The 20,549-nt window shown below is 42.9% G+C and overlaps 1 protein-coding gene across 2 annotated transcripts in view; it reads left to right on the top strand.

Annotated features, from left to right (window-relative positions):
• The first annotated feature begins 6,903 nt into the window (after window positions 1-6,903).
• LOC140481359 (palmitoyltransferase ZDHHC20-B-like) overlaps window positions 6,904-20,549 on the top strand; it is a 123,138-nt gene continuing 109,492 nt past the window's right edge. For both annotated transcript variants that reach the window (XM_072577424.1, XM_072577425.1), the window contains exons 1-2: window positions 6,904-7,048; window positions 15,818-15,844. In XM_072577424.1, coding sequence (XP_072433525.1) covers window positions 6,931-7,048; window positions 15,818-15,844 — 145 coding nt within the window. In that variant the 5' untranslated portion in view covers window positions 6,904-6,930. The remainder of the gene's footprint in view (window positions 7,049-15,817; window positions 15,845-20,549) is intronic.

A 20,549-nucleotide genomic window follows, 5' to 3' on the forward strand; every position in this document is an offset into this window, starting at 1 on the left:
CACTTTTGCCTCCTTGTGAAGGTGGTTGCAGGTTACCATCTTGAACTGTAACAGGCCATCTGGTATCAGTACACTTGAAGTGGTGTAGATGGAAGGTCCAGGATTGCGATCTGGCAAAAGCAAAAGTATGATAATATATTGTTCCAAATCAAAATGGTATATGTTGTCTGGAGGGAAGTTTGCAGATCATAGAGTTTGCATGCATCTGCTGTCCTTGTCCTCCCAGAAGTTTGCAGATTTGGAAGATACTGTAGACAGAGCTGCAGTTTCAATTATATAAGCTATTTGCTCGTTGCTCACAATACTATCTATTCAACACAGGGACAGCCAAAACCAGATTGGGTGGACACTTCAGAATTCTTCTGCCTAGTCTGCACATTTATAAATATTTTGTGCATTTAGCTAAAAAAAAACTTCATATGGATGTTAGTCATTTATTCACATTAAACTCTGACTATTTTTCTTGTCCTACTCTGTTTATCTTTACCAAAATTACGACACTTTCCTATTGCCTGAACGTTTCTCTTGAGATTTCTAAATCTCCCTTCACCTGACCTTTGTTATACTTTAAAGCCCTATCCACGTCTAGTTATACAATTCATCAGGAGATTACTTTGAATCTGGTTTAAGTAAAGCCCATCCAAATGTGACTTGCTCCTAGATCTCTACTACTGATCAGCTGTTTGTTAAAGTTCTCTTCACACAATCTGACTCTGCCATAGGTTTCACCCTAACTAACTGCTTTCAATAATTCTGTCACTTCCTTGGGGCAGTCTTCTGTCCCATAAAATGGTTTGTTGTGGTCATAAACTCTATGTTTCAAGTTGCTTGTTGTAAGTCAGGAACCTCAGTCTAGCATGGCAGTCTCTGCCACATTTTCTGCAGAAGATGATGCTGGTTCTACTCATCTCTTCCAACTGCATTCCAAACAGTCAGCCTTTGGAGGTCACAGCTGTCAATAACCATCTTTTAGTAATCAGTGTCAAGGTCCACAATCTTCATCAGCTTGAAAGAGGCTGGTTGCCATCCATCCAAAGAACATGACTGAGATACTGCACATGTCATTGTCTTAGAAATGAGTGTGCAGTATGCTAATGGGACCTCAGAGTTGATGATCTTGTTCTTCCATGGGATTCCAGGAGCATATCTGAGTCAGTGAAGGTGTAAACTGTTCAGCATTTTCTCCTGCCCAGTGTATATTGTTCAAACCTCACCACTGAATAGGAGTTCTCTGAGGATGCAGACTTGATAAACTTACAATTTTTCAGGCAATTTGCTGTTGTCCTTAACTCTCATATCAGGCTTGGACATAAATTCTCTGGCTTTACTGATATATGTGTTGATTCCAGTATCAAGTTGCAAATTGCTGGTGATTGTGGAGCCCTGATATGTCAAACTATCAACAACTTCCAATACCACATTGTCAATGCTGATAGATGGCAGTATGGCAATATCCCAGACCATGGCACTTGTCTTTCGATGCTGATGGTCAAATCAAAATCTTTAGAGGTGTGAAAGGGTCTGATCAATTGTTGCTGAAAGTGTTCCTCAGTATGAAATGTTATTGTGGCATTTTCAGCAGAGATGAAATGAGGACTTTGATGAGGGCTTCTGTATATTTGTCTTGAATGTAGATGGAACTGATTTCTGTAAGTTCTGATATGTCGATAGGCATTGTCTATACTTGATCTGATGTCATACTGCAGCAGCAAAGAGAAGGCTATGCCAAATAATAGTACAACATTGCACTGTGGATCTCTATTACCAGTCTTCCTGATATTATCCATCATGCTGTTGTAGAAAGACGAGATCACAACAAGCTGTTTCAGTGGGCAATCAATTTTATTCCACTAGTTTAAGTATACCATCTCTACTGATATAGTTGAATGTCTTGCTGAGATATATGAAAACAAATACAGCTGTCTCTTTTGTTCACAGCACTTTTCTTGCATTTGCTGGACTGAAAGGTTTGTATCAGTTAGAGATCTTCCAAGTCTGAAACCATGTTGGGAGTTGGGGTAGTCAAACCAAGGTCTGTCATCTGACAAGGACATCATGGACAAATACTTGATGTTGAGCAGGACGTTGCCTCACTAGCTTTTGCAATCATTGCAGTCACCCTTGCTTTTTTATTTGATCACAATCTTGCATCACACACATCCTCAGTTAAATGCATCCTCCCTCCAACAGATTTAGAGAAGTATGTGTGCAGAACTGCAGAAGTGGCAGATTCCTGTTTCTGATTAATTCACATGGTCAAGTATTAACACGTGGAGCTTTGCTCATTGTCACTGAGTCAATAGCTTTGCCAAGCACCTCAACTGTGCATTTAATATTCAGATCTATCACAACAGACAAACCTTCTGTGATATCCAGAGCTTCCCTGGTTCCAGTGTTTTCCCTCAAGTACAACTCAAAGTTGTGTTCCCCATAGTCTCTCAAATTACTTATTGCAGTCAGTAATGATGTATATTCCTTATCAGTATACTGTAATGAATTATTTTATATTAGATTAGATTCCATACAGTGTGGAAACAGGCCCTTCAGCCCAACATTGTTGTCACAACTTGCCCTTCATTTCTTGGAAAATGAATCCTCACCTGGGATAGTCAGCATCTCTTTCTTATTCATTCACGGGATACATAGGAATTTAGGAATATTGGATTTAGGATTAGGAATAGGCAATTCAGCCCTTCGAGCCTGCTCTGCCATTTAACATGATCATGACTGATCTTATCCCGTTCTCAACTCTATTTCCCTGCCTGATCCCCATGAGCCCTTTATCCTGCTTTTCATCAGAAAAGTATCTATTTCTTTCTTGTATCTGTTAACTGACTCTGCACACTGGCAGTGAGTTCCACAGATTCACAATCCTCTGACAGAAATAGTTTCTTCTCATCTCAGATTTGAAACTACCTCCTCTCACTCTATATCTATGTCCTCTTTGTTTAAGACAGTCCCACAAGGGGGTGCAACAGTTCAATATCCACCTTATAAATCCTCTTTAGTATTTTGTCTACCTCAATCCAGTACTCCCTCATTTGAACTCCAGCGAGTACAACCCAAACAATTCAACCGTTTCTCGTACGATAGCCCTTTCATCTCTGGAATCAACCTCATGAACTCCTCTGAACTGCCTCCTGTGCCACCACATCCTTCCTCAAGGATACCAAAACTGGACACAATATTCCTCGTGTGGTCTCACCAACATATTATATAATTGTAACAACAATTCTTTCCTTTTCCAGTTCCTTTGCAATTAATGTGGGCATCACTAGCTAGGCTGGCATTTATTGCATATCCCTAATTACCAGAGGGTAGTTAAGAGTCAACCACATTGTTGATCTACAGTCACATGCAGATAAGACCAGATTTCCTTTCTTTAGAATATTAGTGAAATAGATGGGTTATTATGACAACTGACAGTGATTATGTGATTGCCATGAAGCTAGCTTTTTAATTCCAGATTTTCTTTTTAAATTCAAATTTCACCATCTGTTGTGTTGGAACTTAAACTCACGTCCCCAGAGCATTAGCTTGGGGATCTAGATTATTAGCTTCTGTGACACTGGTAAGACGCCATCACCTCCCCTACTCATGCGGATGCGAAAGCATTCAGAAAATCCCATGTTTCTCATTTATCCATATTATGTTTGAGAGTCCTTCATAAGCTTTGCTACTTCTCCCTGTGAGTTCTAGGTGTACTTATACAAGATTTTCCTTTCTGCAACGTTAATTGGTTTGTTTATCCTCTTGAAACAGTTTATTTGACATGTTGAAAGCTGTTTGTATATACCACACCCAATGTTGTTGTCGACAAATTGTATACTGCACTCTGCTTTTGTTTACTTCTCAATAATTTTGGTTGGGTATGACCTCTCTTTTAGTATCACATTGTGTTCACACATAAACAAGTGTGAAGAAAATATGGAGGAAAAAACATAGAAATGATGATGATAAGTTAACCTCACTGAGTCTGCTAAATTATTTGACAAGGAATGGTGTTTAAATATAAATGTAAATAAGATAGATTGATTAAAAGTATAAATGCATATCTAAGACATTAAACTTTATTCTGAGTATTGGTATTTATGCACATAAGATTTACCTGTTATGAAGAAATAGCATTTAAATAACGAGATAATGCATAGTGGCAATGATATAGAGTAGTAATTCAGAGTAAACCATTGCGTCATTCATTAAAGCAAGACTTCTTTGCTCCTGTACTCAAATCCTCTTATGATAAACACTAATCTGCCTTCTGAATTGCTGGCTCTACCTGCATGCTACTCTTCAATTACTTTTGAATAAGGGTACCGAGGTCCTTTTGGACATCATTTTCCAATGTTTTAAAATTTTAAAACTACCCTGAATTATTTGAATTGAATTGAATTAAATTTACTGTCACGTCTACCGAGACACAGTGAAAAGTTTTGTCTTGTGAGCAACACAGGCAGATCACAGAGTTAAATAGTATAGATAAGTAAGTAATAGGTAAACAGCAGCAAAAACAAAAATACAGGTCCAGGCAAATGTCAACTCTTGTGAGTCCATTCAGTATTTGAATGACGAATGATTACTTATTGCTATATATATCAAGGGAGATACAGTGAAAAATGTTCTGTGGCTATAGTCCGGTGCCATCTTTAGGTACAAAAAGAAAATAAGCGGCACAGTGGCTCAGTGGTTAGCACTGCTGCCTCACAGCACCAGGGTCCCAGGTTTGATTCCAGCCTCAGGTGATTGTCTGTGTGGAGTTTGCACATTCTCCCTGTGTCTTGTGGGTTTCCTCCCACAATCCAAAGATGTGCAGGTCAGGTGAATTAGCCATGCTAAATTGGTTATAGTGTTAGGTGCATTAGTCAGAGGGAAATGGGTCTGGGTGGGTTACTCTTCAGAGGATCAGTGTGGACTTGTTGGGCTGAAGGGCCTATTTCCACACTGTAGGTAATCTAATTGTGAAACATAATTGTTGCATATTGTGGATAGTTTAATGGGTGGCACAGTGGTTAGCACTGCTGCCTCACAGCATCAGAAACCTGGGTTCAATTCCCGCCTCAGGCAACTGTCTGTGTGGAGTTTGCACATTCTCCCCGTGTCTGCATGGGTTTCCTCCGGGTGCTGCGGTTTCGTCCCACAGTCCAAAAATGTGCAGGGTAGGTGAATTGGCCACGCAAAATTGCCCATAGTGTTAGGTGAAGGTGTAAATGTAGGAGAATGGGTTTGGGTGGGTTGCTCTTCAGAGGGTCGGTGTGGAATTGTTGGGCCGAAGGGCCTGTTTCCACACTGTAAGTAATCTAATCTAAAAAGTATTAAATAGGGTACATCTTCATCAGCTGGGGTCGCAAACACACCTCCAGGCCTATTGCTGCCAGGAGACCCCAGTCCCGGCACTGACACCATAGCAGTTGACGACTTACTGCCCCTGTCAAGAGTCCACATTCTGGGCCTGCTGCAACCGCCGCTCCAGCCGACACCCCACCACCAAGACAGGTATCCACACATCAGGTTTATGAAGCCAGGAGTCCCTGCTGACACCGCTCCAGCCTCCCCATGACTTCAGGAAGAAGAAGAAGACGACGAAGAAGAAGAAGAAGAAGAAAAAGCATGTAGACAGCTTGGAGCAGGCGGGCCCAGCCCGAACACTACCTGCTCCTCACTTGCTGGGGGAACTCGTGTTGGGGTAAAGCCAAGTCCAGCAAGTCCTGGCGTTGCTGCCACTGCCACTGGAGACCTCCTCCTTCACCACTTTCCAGGCTTTTAAGAAAATAAAACAAAGGAGAAAGAAAAAAAGAGCAAAAGTAAAAAGAAGAAAAGAAAAAATAAAGAAAGCAGATGGGAGTAGACAAGTCCAGGACTCAGCCCTACTACTCTGCTGCCATGTTGATAACTTGAAAACCTTTATTCCTCCTACCACTCACACTGTTGCATAATTAAGAGAATTCTGAAAAATTATCATCAATGAATCTCCTTAGCCATCTCTTTCAATATTCTAGGATGAATGTAATGGGGTCCTGGGAACCTGACGACTTGCAGTCCAATTATTTTTTCCAAAACTACTGTACTACTAATATTCATTTCTTTTAGTCCCATACCCTCACTAGAGCTTTGAAATTTAATTATTTCAGAGAGATTACTTGTAGTTGCCTCTGTGAAGACAAACACAAAATACTTTCTTAGTTTCTGTGCCATTTCTCTGTTTACTATTTTCTGTCACTGCCTATAATGGACTCACATTTGTCTATGCTAATCTTTGTCCCTTTACATTACTATTGAATAACTTACAATCTGTTATTTATGTTTCTTAATTTTTACATTAAAATCCTGTTCTTGCTTTCTTTATCAAATTTTTTGTCCTCCCTTGCTGAATTCTAAAATTCTCCCATCCTTAAACTTATAATTTTGTTTCAGAACTTTATATGTCTCTTTTACCAGCCACGGCTCACTTGCTTTCCCAGTTTGGTATTTTGCCTTAAAGGAATATATGTTGTTTGAAAACCAAACATTAATTGTTTAAATACAAGACATTGTCTATCAATTATTAAATATGTTAATATGTTTTTCCAATTCACCGTAGCCAATTTCTTCTTCATAATTCTCCTCATTTAGATTTAAGACTATAATTAACATTGAAATACATCTTTTTCAAGCTTAATGGAAAATTCTACCACACCATAATCACTATTCGCTAAAATAATTTTACAATATGATTATTAGTTATCTCTCATCCCCCTTGGGCCACCCCCCATCATTCCTGATGAAGGGGCTGAAATGTTGATTCTCCTGCCCCTGGATGCTGCCTGAGCTGCTGTGCTTTTCCAGCACCACACTCTTTGGCACGTGACTGAAGCATAACCTCCCCCCCCCCCCCCGGAACGACGCCGTTTGACGTGATGACGCAATGCCCTCCGGTGGGGGGAGGGGAGGAAGATGGCGCCGTCTAATGTCCTGAGATGTTGTCAACGGGTGGTCGGCTGGATCCCCGTCATTTTTATCACGCTGGTTGCCTGTTGGTCTTACTATGCTTACGTGGTAGAATTGTGCATCTGTGAGTAAAAGATAAACAACGCGCGCTGTTTGCTGTCGTTCTGTGTTTTCACACAATATCTTGTTGTTGTCAAGGTGGGGCAGAGCTGGAGGAACATGAGCGGGTGGGTTTGCCTGCCCGAGCCGCCGGCTGGGGAGCCTCTCCGGGCAGCTGGCTCAGGCTGAGCCGGGAGGTTTACAGGAGGCACTCCGCCGACTGGAGGTGTCTCGCACCCGGTTCGCCAGTTTGAGGGAGCTACCTCTGCCGCCCGTGGTCGTCCGCAACTTCCATTCGCTGTTAGAGGCTGTAGGTTTGATGGGTTTAAGCCGGGGCGGAGTGCTCTGCCAGCAGAGGACTGTACTGTCAGTCAGATCCGATTTTAATTGCGATCATCGTCACCTGTAGAATGGCTTGGTTGTTTACTTTTACCGTGGTAAATCAGGAAAACATTGGATTTAAATGCTGTTGGTTTTGGGAAATGATATCGTGCGGTTTCTTAAAAACCAAGGTAACGTCGCTGGCTTTGGTTAATTAAATGAAATTGACTTCTCATTAAATAAGTATATAAATGATGTGAAATCTTACTCAATTAAGTTTCAATAATTATTTCTGGTTCAGATAACGATGTAACTTTCGCACACCAGGAAGTCTCAGAATGGCTACCTGTGCTGATTTCACTCGGGGTGGCAGTGCAGTATTGCAATCGGCAGTAATATTCTTGGGTTACGGAGTACAGCCTTTATTTCTTCTGAATATTATTTGAATGACTAACCTGATTTTGGAGGAAGGGGGTGGGAGTAATGAAGACTAAGTAGCTTTGATGTTTATCGATTTTAATCAGGGTTTTGACAAGGTCCTACACGGCAGACTAGTCAGAAAAATGAGACCCCCATGGAATCTAAGAGCATATGCCAAGTTGGATCCAAAATGTTTCTGTGACTAGAGCGTTGTTCCTTGTGGGTTCTGTAAGGCTCCCTTGCTTTGTACGGTATATATTAATGGTTTAGATTTCCATGGTTAAGTGATTTGCAGCTGAAACAAAATCTGGGTAAGTGTGAAATTATATAGATTGCAGGAAAGTATCATTTGGTTGATTATGTGGGTAGAAAAGCAACAAGGGATTCAGCACTGAGGGCAAAAAGACCTGGGAATAAATTATAGTATTGAGAAACAGACACTTTGAAATGCATGTCCACAGTTTTCTAAAGGACAGGGTAAGTAGTCAAGATGATATTAGGATAGCTTAATTTCTTAATCAAACATAGAATACAAGTAGGAAAACTTTTGTGGTACGGTGATAATGTCCCTACCACTGGAGCAGATGACTTGGGTTCAAGGCATCCAGAAGTATCATAACATGACTGAATGGATTATTTAAAAATGTCTAAAATATAAGCAGGGAAACTCTGTTGGAACTTGCTCATTAGACCATTGATTCAGTATTGCATACAGTTCCGGTCACACTATTGCTGGAAGGATATGATCACTCACGAGAGGAAACAGGAGAGTTGTAAGGAATTTGCTGCAAGAAGTTTAGCTGTGAGGAAACATGGCATAAGCTTGGATTATTTTCTTTGAAAGCAAGGATTATGAAAGGAAATTTAATTGAGTGACCGAGTTTTATAGGAGAGTGTGATCCTCCCTGTGCTGGGAGGTTGGTAACTCTGATGTACAGCTATAACTTGAGAATATTTCTCACCCAGAGGGTGGTGGATGTCTAGAACTTACTGCCTGAAAGGATGGTTGATGCAAAAACTTTATTGCATTTTTTTTAAAAAGTGGATGTGCCTTTGAATAACCTGTACCGCTATAGGAAAGAGTTGGCAAGTGGGATTAGTTTTAGATAAGGCTGTTTTTGGCTGGCACAGACTTCCTCTGTGCCATCAATTATCTGTGTCTTTTAATGATTTTTGCTGAGATATGAATAAGTATGGTTAATGAGTGAGGATAGAATATACCTTGATAGCAATATTTCTGCAACTAGGAGAAAGTGAGGACTGCAGATGTTGTAGATCAGCGTTGATAAGTGTGGTTCTGGAAAAGCACAACAGGTCAGGCAGCATTCAAGGAGCGTGAGAATTGACATTTCGGGCGTAAACCCGTCATCAGAAATGTGGAGGAGGCTTGGGAGATAGGGGAACGGGGCTGGGAGGAACGTAGCTGGAAGGCAATAGGTGGATGCTGGTGGGGGTGATGGTGATAGTTCAGATCTGGGATGAGATGGGTGGAGGGGAGATGAGGGTACTGGTGAAATTGGTGTTGATGCTGTCTGGTTGGAGGGCCCCAAGGCAGAAAATGAAACTTTCTTCCTCCAGGCATTGGGTAGCTAGGATTTGGCATGGAGGAGGCCCAGAATTTGCATGCCTTTGACAGAGTGGAAGGGGGAGTTGAAGTGTTCGGCCACAGGACAGTAAAGTTGTTTGGTGCATGTGTCCCACAGCTGTTCTCTGAAACATTCTGTGCGTTGGGTCCTGTCTCCTCAATAAAGCGGAGACCATGTCAAGAGCACAGTGTTTGAGGTGTTCGGATGTGCAGGAAAATCTCTGCTGGATGTGGAAGGACCCTTTGAGGCCTTGGGCCTCTTGCGGCAGCAAAGGAAGGTGCCAGGAGAGGAGGGTGGGCTGTTGGGGCATGTGGACCTAACAAAGGAGTCGCAGAAGGAATAGTCGCTATGGAATGTTGATATGGGTGGGAAGGGAAATATATCTTTAGTGGTGGTGTCTTACTGTAGATGGTGGAGGATGATGCACTGTATCCAGAGATTGTTGGGGTGGAACGTGAAGACCGGGGTGGGGTTCTATCCTTGTTGCTATTGGAATGGAAACCATCATCTCCCAGATCATCCACAAAGTCATCACCTCAAGGGGTTTCCCATCCACAGCCTCCTGCCTCAGTCCTGGATCCCCACACTGCCCGTTCTACCTCTTACCCAAAATTCACAAACTTGACTGCCCCAGTCGACAAATCATCTCCACCTGCTCCTGCCCCACTGAACTTATCTCCTAATATCTTGGCACCACCCTGTCTCCTTTCGTCCAAGAAATCCTCATACGCCACCCATGCCCTCCACCACTTCCATGACTTTCGTTGCCCTCGCCCTCATGCCTCATCTTCATCATGGACATCCAGTCCCTGTAACACGTCCATCCGCCATGGCAAAGGCATCCAAGCCCTCCGTTGCTTCGTCTCCCACTGACCCAGCCAGTATCCCTCCTCTGGCATGCTCGTTTAATTGGCTGAACCAGTCCTTACCCTCAACAACTTCTCCTTCAAATCCTCCCACTTCCTTCAGACCAAAGGGGTAGCCACGGGCACCCACACGGGCCCCAGCTATGCCTGCCTTTTTGTTGGATAGGTTGCATGGTTCATCTTGCGTAGTTACACAGACCCCACCTTTTCCTCGACTACATTGGTGAGTGTATTGGCACCACCTCGTGCTCCACAGTAAGGTTGAACAGTTCATCAACTTCACAAACACCTTCCACCCTGATCTCAAGTTCACCTGGACTATCTCAGTCACCTCCCTCTCCTTCCTGGACCTCTCCGAATCCATTTCCAGCGACCGAGTCAATACCGACATCTACCTCAAACTCACCGACTTCCACAGCTACCTGGCCTACACCACCTCCCACCCTGTCTCCTGTAAAAACGCTACCCCTTACTCACAATTCCTTTGCCTCCACTGTATCTGCTCCCAGGAGCAGCTGTTCCACTTCCAAACATCCCAGCCCGAAACATGCATTCTCCTGCTCCTTCATGCTGCCTGGCCTGCTGTGCTTTTCCAGCGCCAGACTCTCGACCTCAATGTTGCTTACTAGTTGAAAGAAAGAAAGTATTAGTGACTGTTTCCTGTAGAAGAAGCATTTGCACCCTGGATAACTATGTAATGGAAATGATTTGACTGCATGTCCTGCATTTGAATGGAAAACTGCTGAGGAACGACAGCTGGAAATTGAGTGCTGTGAATAGAGTTGCAGAGACAGCAAATCATCTAAAAGCAGAGCAAAGGGAAAGGTGTCCTATTGTGATGGGATCATTTTGGAAGTGGCAGAAAAATCTCGAAATCCAGTTTTCTCTTCCTTTTCCCTGCTTTCCAGCCCCGTCCATGTCATGAAAGGTAAGAAGTAGTATTTGTCGACTGATAATCTCTCAGGTTATGCATGAATACTCTCATGGTTACATAAATAATATACTGTGGATGTAAGGTCTCATTTGATGGAAGATGCTATAAATATTCTGAAGCTCATGTAGCAACCATGGAGGGAGAACAGAGTTGAAGTTTCAATTTTGTCACGAGAGTTCTGATGAAATTCATCTGTCTGAGACAGTACTGTATTTCCCTCTCCATTGATATTGCCAGACATGGGGCGGCATGGTTGCTCAATGGTTAGCACTGCTGCCTCACAGCGCCAGGGACCTGGGTTTGATTCCAGCCTCAAGCGAATGTCTGCCAGTGTCTGAGTGGGTTTCCTCCGGGTGCTCCGGTTTTCTCCCACAATTCAAAGATGTGCAGGTTAGGTGAATTGGCCATGCTAAATTGTCCATAGTGTTCAGAGATGTGTAGGTTAGGTGTATTAGTCAGGGCTAAATGTTAGATAATGGGTCTGCGTCGGTAACTCTTCAGAGGGTTGGTGTGAACTTTTTGGGCGAAGAGCCTGTTTCCACACTCTATCCTATCAAACATACTTAATAAAGATAAAATGCTAAAAATATTATTGGATATATTTTCTATGTTCTGCAGTAATTTAATGTATACCTCCTCTAATTTAGGAAGCAAAGTTGAAAGAATTTGCATTTATATTGCACTCCATATTCTCAAGACCATCTAGAACAGATTAGTCAGTGAGGTTTTGCTGCACAAACAATAAATGAGATGTAACTACCCAATCTACAGCATGTAAGATGCCAATCCAGAAAAAGCAGGGCCCTGAAAATTTGTAGTTTCAAATAAACCTGTTGGACAGTAACCATGTGTTATGTGATTTTTGACGTTTTAGAGATCAGGGTCTCTGCCTCCACACCAACTCAGGCAGCAAATTTCAGGCAGCCACCACCCTCTGAATAAAAATTGCTTTCCCTCATGTCTCCTTGAATCTTCTGCCACTTGACTTGAATCTCTGACTCCTAGTTTTTGAACTCTCAATTTTATATACCTCAATATACTACCCTCTGCATGAAAATATTGCCCCTCAGGTTTCTTTTATATCTTCCACCTCTCACCCTAAACCTATGCCCTCTAGTTTTGGACTCACCTACCCAGGGAAGAGATATTGTCTATTTATCCTATCCATGCCCCTCATGACCTTATAAACCTTTATAAGGTCACCCCTCAGCCTCCAACGCTCCAGGGAAAACAGCCCTAGCCTATTCAACCTCTCCCTATAGCTCAAATCCTCCAACCCTGGTAAATTTTTTCTGAATCCTTTCAAGTTTCACAACATCCTTCCGATTCCTCCATTGGGAGTAAACCCTATATTTAATTAGGTTTGTCTTTTGTTCAATTTTGAGAAAATACAACAATACTCTTTTCTTCTAAAATGTTGAAAAGCTTGCTCTGGTTTCAGTTGTTATCATTTCGCATTTTCAACATCTACAGTATTGTTTTTTTACATAATTATCAATGTTAAATTATTCTGAACAATAGTTACATCCCATTTTGGAACCAAAACCCAGTTTTGGTTCTGTCAGGGTCACTCAGCCCCTGACATCATTGTAGCCTTGGTTCAAACATGGAAAAAGGACTGAATTGCAGAGGTAAAGTCATATCAGACCACATTTGACTGAGTGACATCAAGGACCCCAGCAAAACTGGAATTATTGGGAAAGGGAGAAAACGCTGCCTGTTGGAGTCATTTCTGGCATTTAGAAAGATCTTTATGATCATTGAAGATAGTTATCATCAGTGCCAGGACATCTCTGCAGGAGTTCCTCAGGATACTGTTCTGGGCCCAAACACCTTCATCAGTGACCGTCTCTCAGTCATAAGGTCAGAATTGGGGATGTTTGCTGATAACTACACAATGTTCAGCACAATTCACAACTTCAGTCCAAATTCAAATGCAATAAGATCTGGACAATATCCACACTTAGGCCTGACAACTGGCAAGTAATATTCACGCCACACAAATGCCAGGGAACAACCATCTCGCATAAGTGATAATCTAGCCACTGCCCATTGACGTTCAGTGTGTTGTCATCACTATCAACTATCCCCCCCACTGTCAACATCTGGGGAGTATCATTGATCAGAAACTCAACCGGACTTGCCATATAAGTATAGTGGGTTCAAGAACAGGTCAAAGGCTAAGAGTACTTCAGCGAGCAATTCATCCCCTATCTCCCTAAAGCCTGTCCTCCATCTGCAAGACACATCAGAAATGTGATGGAATACTCTCCACTTGCCTGGATGAGAGCAGCTCCAACAGCACTCCAAAGCTTGACACCATGCAGGACAAAGCAGCCTCTGCTTGATTGGCACCACATCCACAAACATTCACTACCTCCAACACTAGTGCTCAGTAGCAACAGTGTGTCTACATGATGCACTGCAGAAATTCATCAAAGATCCTGAGACAACACCTTCCAAACCTATGACCACTTCCATCTAGAAGGACAAAGATGGCAGATACATGGAACATCACCATCTGGAAGTTACCCTCCAAGCCACTTGGAAACATATTGTGGTTCCTTCACCGTCATTGGTTCAAAATCCTGGAATTCCCTCCCTTAAGGGTGTTATGGGTCTACCAACATGGACTGCAGCAGTTCAAGAAGGCAGCTCACTACTACCTTCTCTAAGGCAACTAGGAGCAAACAATAAATGCTGGCCAGCTAGTAATGCCCAACTCCCACAAGTGATTTTAAAAAAAGGTTCAGAAATGCTTTTATACCAAATAGGATTTGTAGAAAAATCAAGTCATCATTTGCTTGAGTAATTTGCTGAATATATTCCAAAATTGCATTCAGAGGAGTGACAGGAATCAAATTTTAGCTTCCCTCCAAAATATACAATTTATACTTGCATGTGGCTTTCAGCAGGAAATGGGGGATTATATTGTAAATTTAACTGGTTACATTAAAATCAAACTATGAACTGATAAACTAAGCAGCAAAAAATAGGACATGAATATTGCATGATCTGTTTGCAATTTTGGCATTTTTGCTTTTTGCTTTCCCTTAGGAGCAATGGTACAGTAGATGAAGGTACAATGGATGGCGCTACAGTTATTCTTATAGAATCTCTATAGTGGGGATGCAGTCCATTTGACCCATCAACTCCATACTGACCCTCTGAAGAGCATCCCATCCAGAACCACATCCCTACCTTATCCCTGTAACCCTGCATTCTTCATGGCTATTCCACCTAGCTAGCAAATCTATGGACACCATGGGCAATTTAGCAGACTAATCCAACTAACATGCACTTTTTTGGGCTGTGGGAGGAAATCTGTGCAGACATGGGAAGAATGTGCAAACTCCACACAGACAATCGCTTGCGGGTGGAATCGAATCCAGGTCCCTGACGCTGGAGCAGCAGTGCTAGCCACCATGTGTTAAATTTGTAATGAGCACCTTGTGCTAGTAAAGAAGTGGCCAGTTATATTTTTGGTCTTGGTTTGCATACTTAAATGCTATCTTTTGTAGTGTTTATTGTTCAAATGTGTTTGTTAGATAAATCTGGGCTTTCAATTTAACAAATGCATAGAGTCTCTGGTTAGTTTAATTTGCCATTTCAATATGTAATCCATTCCAGGTTTTCAGGAGCTTTCTTAATAGATGAAAGCTTTTTTTTTGAGGAACCTTGAAGTTCCTGTATCATCTTCTGCTTAGTTATTAGATCAAAAGAAGGAAACAAGCATTCAGTATTCCTAATCCTGATTGTTAACCCATGACTCTTGATGGAAAGTACATGTTTAGTGTTGGGAAAGGACAAGATCTGAACTTGACAATGAAGTTTTATCATACCTTGTCAGCAATGACAATGTGAAGATGGCCAGTTGAGATGTGTATCAGAGGGCAACCAAAATCTCTGAAACCTGTACTCCAATAGGACTTAACAGCTCAAGGATGGATATAACAAAGGAAATGTAATGAAAAGCAGATTCTTACTGTTTAAGATATATGGTTTGAGAGTCCAGTGGCCTAATTTATAAAAATAGAGGCAATTCTTCTCCTCTGGCCTTCTGTCAACTGAAACATTACCCACACAGAAAATGTTGGAGAAATTCAACAGGTCTCGCAGCCTCTGAAGCATTACGTCACTTTAGCTTTCTGCCCATGAAATCTTACCTGATAAGTATTCATTGTTTTTGTATTTTTTCAAATTTCCAGCATTTGCAGTATGTTGCCTTTGTACTGGGGTAGTCACCGGTTTACATTGCAGAGAAGTTCTTAGTTTTTATTTACATTGAAATACTATGCAAACAGAATTGTGCATGCATTGAATAATTGCATGGTAGTGCAGAACTTAAATATTGCTGATTAAAGGTAAAGCTTCAGTAGTCTGTCTTTTAAGTGTTTAAGTGCGTGTATTATTGTGGCTTAGTTTCATTTCCAGATATACCTTCTCTAGCCCAATGAGCTAAATGACATTTTACTCCAGTAGCAATGTTTATATTGACAGTGGCCTTTAGTCGCAGAGCTGTGAAGTAATTTGGGACATTGTGCTTTGGCTACCTGTTAACAGGGGTGTCATGATTTACATTTAATGATAGTTGAGCTTAGTTTGTGTGCAAACTTTCATTTTCTGGTTTTCTAACTTTTAACAGTTTCTTTCTTTTTACCTTGCAGTTACCATCCAGAGCATTGGAGAAAAGGGTAAGGATTTGCATTTAGCTTACTGTACTTTGATGTCTTCAATGTAATACAATAAAAATGTTTTGCATTTGAATGCTAAACTAAACATGGAATGTAGTTGTGATATGACAGTTTCATTCTGCCATGTATATTTTTAATCATCAATGGCAGGGCTAACAATTGAGTAAGAAATATTTAATGCTTAGCATCGTTGCAGAGATAGGTGGGGGTGTGGTAATGTTACTGGACTATAATTGTGAAGTCCCAGGCTGATGTTCCAGGAGACAGATTTAGAATTCCACCGTGGCAAATAGTAAAATTTGAATTTAATAGTCTGTAGTTGAAAGCTGATGTAATGGTAGCCTTGTAACCATTGTCAGACACACAAAAAAAGTTGCAGATGCTAGAGTCCAAGTAGACAAGCAGGAGGCTGGAGGAACACAGCAAGCCAGGCAGCATCGGGAGGTGAAGTCCTTCAGGACTGGGGGTGGGTGTAAGGGAGCTGCAGATAAAAGTTGGGTTGTTGCGGTTGGGGGAGGGGAGGGTGTGGGGTGGTGAGGTAGGTAGAGGGTATGACCTGGTTGGTCGATGAGAGGAACGAATCCGGTTGGTAACTAGAAGGAAGTGTCGATCAGTGGAATGTAAGGGAGTTGGGGGAAAGGAAGGGAGGTTATTTGAAATTGGAGAACTCCGTGTTGAGTCCTCCGAGCTGTAGGCTGCCAGGCAGAAGATGAGGTGTTGCTCCTCCAATATGCGATCTGATTTGCTGTGGCAGTAGAGGTGGCCAAGGATGGTCATGTCAGAAAGGGAGTGGGAAGGGAAATTAAAATGGGTGGTGACTGGGAGGTCAGGTCAGCCCCTGTGGACCTGGCTGAAATGCTCAGCGGGACATGTCCTGAGTTAATGTTTGATCTCCAGATGTAGAGAAGACCATGTTGGGAGTACTGAATGCAGTAAATTAGATTGGAAGAGAGGCAGGTGAACCTCTGTGTTATCTGGCAGAGATGAAAGATGCAAAATCTGCCAACACACGACCCCCTTCACCTCCACTCAGGGCTCCAAACAGTCCTTCAGGTGAGACAGAGGTTCACCTGCCTCTCCTCCAACCTAGTTTACTGTATCTGATGCTCCAGATGTGGTCTTCTGTACGTTGGAGAGAGACCAAATGTAAACTCAGAGCATGTTTTGCTGAGCATCTCAGATGAGCCTGCATGGGCTGACCTGATCTCCCAGTCACTGCCTATTTTAATTCCCCTTCCCACTCCCTTTCCAACGTGACCATCCTTAGCCTCCTCCATTGCCGCAGTGAATCAGACAGCAAATTGGAAGAGCAACGCCTCCTTTTGCTTGGGCAGCCTACAGCCCGGAGGACTCAACATTTGAGTTCTCCAATTTCAAATAACCTCCCATCCCATCCCCTGACTCCCTTCCCAGCCTCTTTCTCTCTCTCTTCCCCTCCCCCCACTTCTGTTCGTCTATTCGACTCTTCCAATTACCAAGCTGATTCATTCCTCTCATCGAGCAACAGGTCATACCTGTGTTCACCTATGCCTCCCTCACCACCTTGCACCCCCAACCCCCCCTTATCTACAGCTCCCCTTACACTCGCCCCAAGTCCTGAAGAAGGGTAGCATCTGAAACGTTGATGTCTCCACCTCCTGATGCTGCCTGGCTTGCTATGTTCTTCCAGCCTTCTCCTTGTTTACCTTGTAACCATTATCAGTTGTCGTGACAGTGCCTCTGGTTCACTGCTGTCCTACAAAACGCAAAGCTGCTGTCTTTGTCTGGCCTACATGTGACTCCAGACCCACAGCAATGTGGTTGACTCTTAAATCTCTCTCAAATGGCTGCACAACCCACTCAGTTGTACAAAATCACTACAGTCTAAAGAAAGGATTGAACCAGTTCTCCTCTATGTTGAACCATTTGGAAATGGCACAATGTTTTCGGGAAGGGTAAACTTCAATGTCTATTATCAAGCATGGCTCTGTAACACTACAGATTTGCTAATTCGTTGTGGACATAGTTGCTAGACTGGGTCTGCAGCGGGTGATGAGGAAATCGGCAAGTAGAAAAATCTTGCTAGACTTCATCCTCACCAGTCTACCAGTTGCAGACTTGACCATGCATGACAGTATCACTAGGAGTGATCACTGCACAGTCACTGTGGAGGCAAAGTCATGGGTTCACAATGAGAAAGACATCTCCACTGTGTTCTGTGCACCAGCACTGTGCGAAATGAGTCAGTCTTTGAACAGAGATGCAACTCAAAACTAGCAACCCAAGAGGTGCTGTGGGCCATCAGTAGCGGCAGATGTGTATTCAACCACAATCTATAACCTCATTGGCTGGCATAGATTAGATTAGATTAGATTACTTACAGTGTGGAAACAGGCCCTTCGGCCCAACAAGTCCACACCGCCCCGCCGAAGCGTACCCACCCATACCCCTACATCTACATCTACCCCTTACCTAACACTATGGGCAATTTAGCTTGGCCAATTCACCTAACCTGCACATCTTTGGACTGTGGGAGGAAACCGGAGCACCCGGAGGAAACCCACGCAGACACGGGGAGAACGTGCAAACTCCACACAGTCAGTCGCCTGAGGCGGGAATTGAACCCGGGTCTCCGGCGCTGTGAGGCAGCAGTGCTAACCACTATGCCACCGTGCCGCCCACCGTACTTCCACTTGACCACTGCCATCAAGACAGGGAAACAACCCTTATTCATTGAAGAGTGTAGGAGGATGTGCTAAGAGCAGCGTCATTTGCTAACCTGTGCTGCTTAAGCAATGGAAGCAACATGCAGTGGTCAGGGCAAAGCAGTCCCAAAACTAGTGGATCAGATCTAAGCTCTCTGCAGTCCTTCCACTTTCAGTTGTGGATCGTTGTGGATAATTATACTACAAACATTTGGAGGAGGCTCCGTAAATATCCCTGTCCTCAACAACAGGGGAGATAAACATATCAGTGCAGAAGATGAGGCTGAAGCATTTGCAAAGATTGCTGAGGAGTGCTCTTTCTTTGACTCTTCTTGAGGTGCCCAGCATCTCAGATGCCTGTCAACTAATTTGATTCAGGTATATGAAGTATCCATGATGTCAAGTATAATTTGAAATAACTGAATGTTGTAAAGGCTGTGTGCTATAACAACATTCCAGCAATGGTACTGAAGATTTATGTTCCAGGACTAGCCACGCCCGAAGCGAAGTTGTTTCAATACAGCCACTGCACTGGCATCTATGTAACAACGTGTCCACAATATAAATCCAGCCTTTCCAATTACTACCCTGTCAGTCTACTGTTGATCATCAACAGTGATGGAAGAGCTCATTAACAGTGCTAACAAGTGGCACTTGCAAAGGAGGAACGTGCCCAAACCACTTAGCGCTTCAATTTTTTTACAACCTTTGTCCAAACATAGAGGAATGAGCTGAACTGCAGAATTGAGGTGACAGTGAATGTCTTGACATCAAAGCACCATTGACCTCATTCAAAGAGCCCTAGCAAAACTGAAGTCAATAGGAATAGGGGCTGTGCTTCACTAGTTTGAGTCATACCGAGAATAAAGGAAAATAGTTGCGATCGTTGGATGTGAATCATCTCTCTCTAAGGACATCAATGCAGGAGTTTCTCAAGTTAGTATTCCAAATCAGGAGTTCCAAGTTAGTGAATTGGCCCCAATCATCGGTGAAATCATTAATAATCTTCCTTCCATTTGAAAATCGGAAATGGCGGCACGGTGGCACAGTGGTTAGCACTGCTGCCTCACAGCACCAGAGACCCGGATTCAATTCCAGCCTCAGGCGACTCTCTGTGTGGAGTTTGCACGCCCTCCCCGTGTCTGCGTGGGTTTCCTCTGGGTGCTCCAGTTTCCTCCCACAGTCCAAAGATGTGCAGGTCAGGTGAATTGGCCATGTTAAGTTACCCGTAGTGTTAAGTAAGGGGTAAATGTAGGGGTATGGGTGGGTTGCGCTTTGGCGGGTCGGTGTGGACCTGTTGGGCCTGTTTCCACACTGTAATGTAATGTAATGTAAAATAATCATCAGCGAACATCCCCAGTGTTCAGCTGGGGATTCACAACTTGACCACTTGTCAGATAATGTAGTCTGTGTCCATGTACAGGGAGACCTGGAAAACATCCAGGCTTTTCTGAAAACTGGCAAGGAATGTTTGCACAAGATTTGGCAGGCAAAGCTTCTCTCCACGAAGAGAAAATCTTGCTGTCACCTCTTGATGTGTTAATAGCATTACCATTGCAGAATCCACCACTGTCAACATCTTGAATGTTACCGTCGACCTGAAACTGAACCGAGCCAATATTAAAGTATTGAATCAACAAGAGCAGGTCAGGGGCTAGGAATATTGTGGCAAATAACTCCTCTCTCTCCCTAATATCAGTCTAACATCCACAAGGTAGATGGTAGTTTGATGAAATATTCTCGATTTGCCTGGGTCAGTGTAATTCCGACAAGGCTTGAAGCTCTACATCATCCAGACCAAAGAAGTCACTTGATTTGCACCCCTAGTTTGTCCTTTTGAAGGGACAGGATATAATTAGGGAAGATAAGTGACTCAGACATTGCCAAGTAGGCGTATGACTATATTGTTTGTTTTATGCTCAATTAGTGTGCAGTACTAGTGTTCCCAACTTTGGCGCAGATTCCCTCATCTTCCTTCCATGTTAGATGAAGAGTGTGCAGGATTATTTGAGCTGGATGCT

This window comes from Chiloscyllium punctatum, chromosome 9 (assembly GCF_047496795.1).
Source record: "Chiloscyllium punctatum isolate Juve2018m chromosome 9, sChiPun1.3, whole genome shotgun sequence".
NCBI classification, from domain to species: Eukaryota; Metazoa; Chordata; class Chondrichthyes; order Orectolobiformes; family Hemiscylliidae; genus Chiloscyllium; species Chiloscyllium punctatum.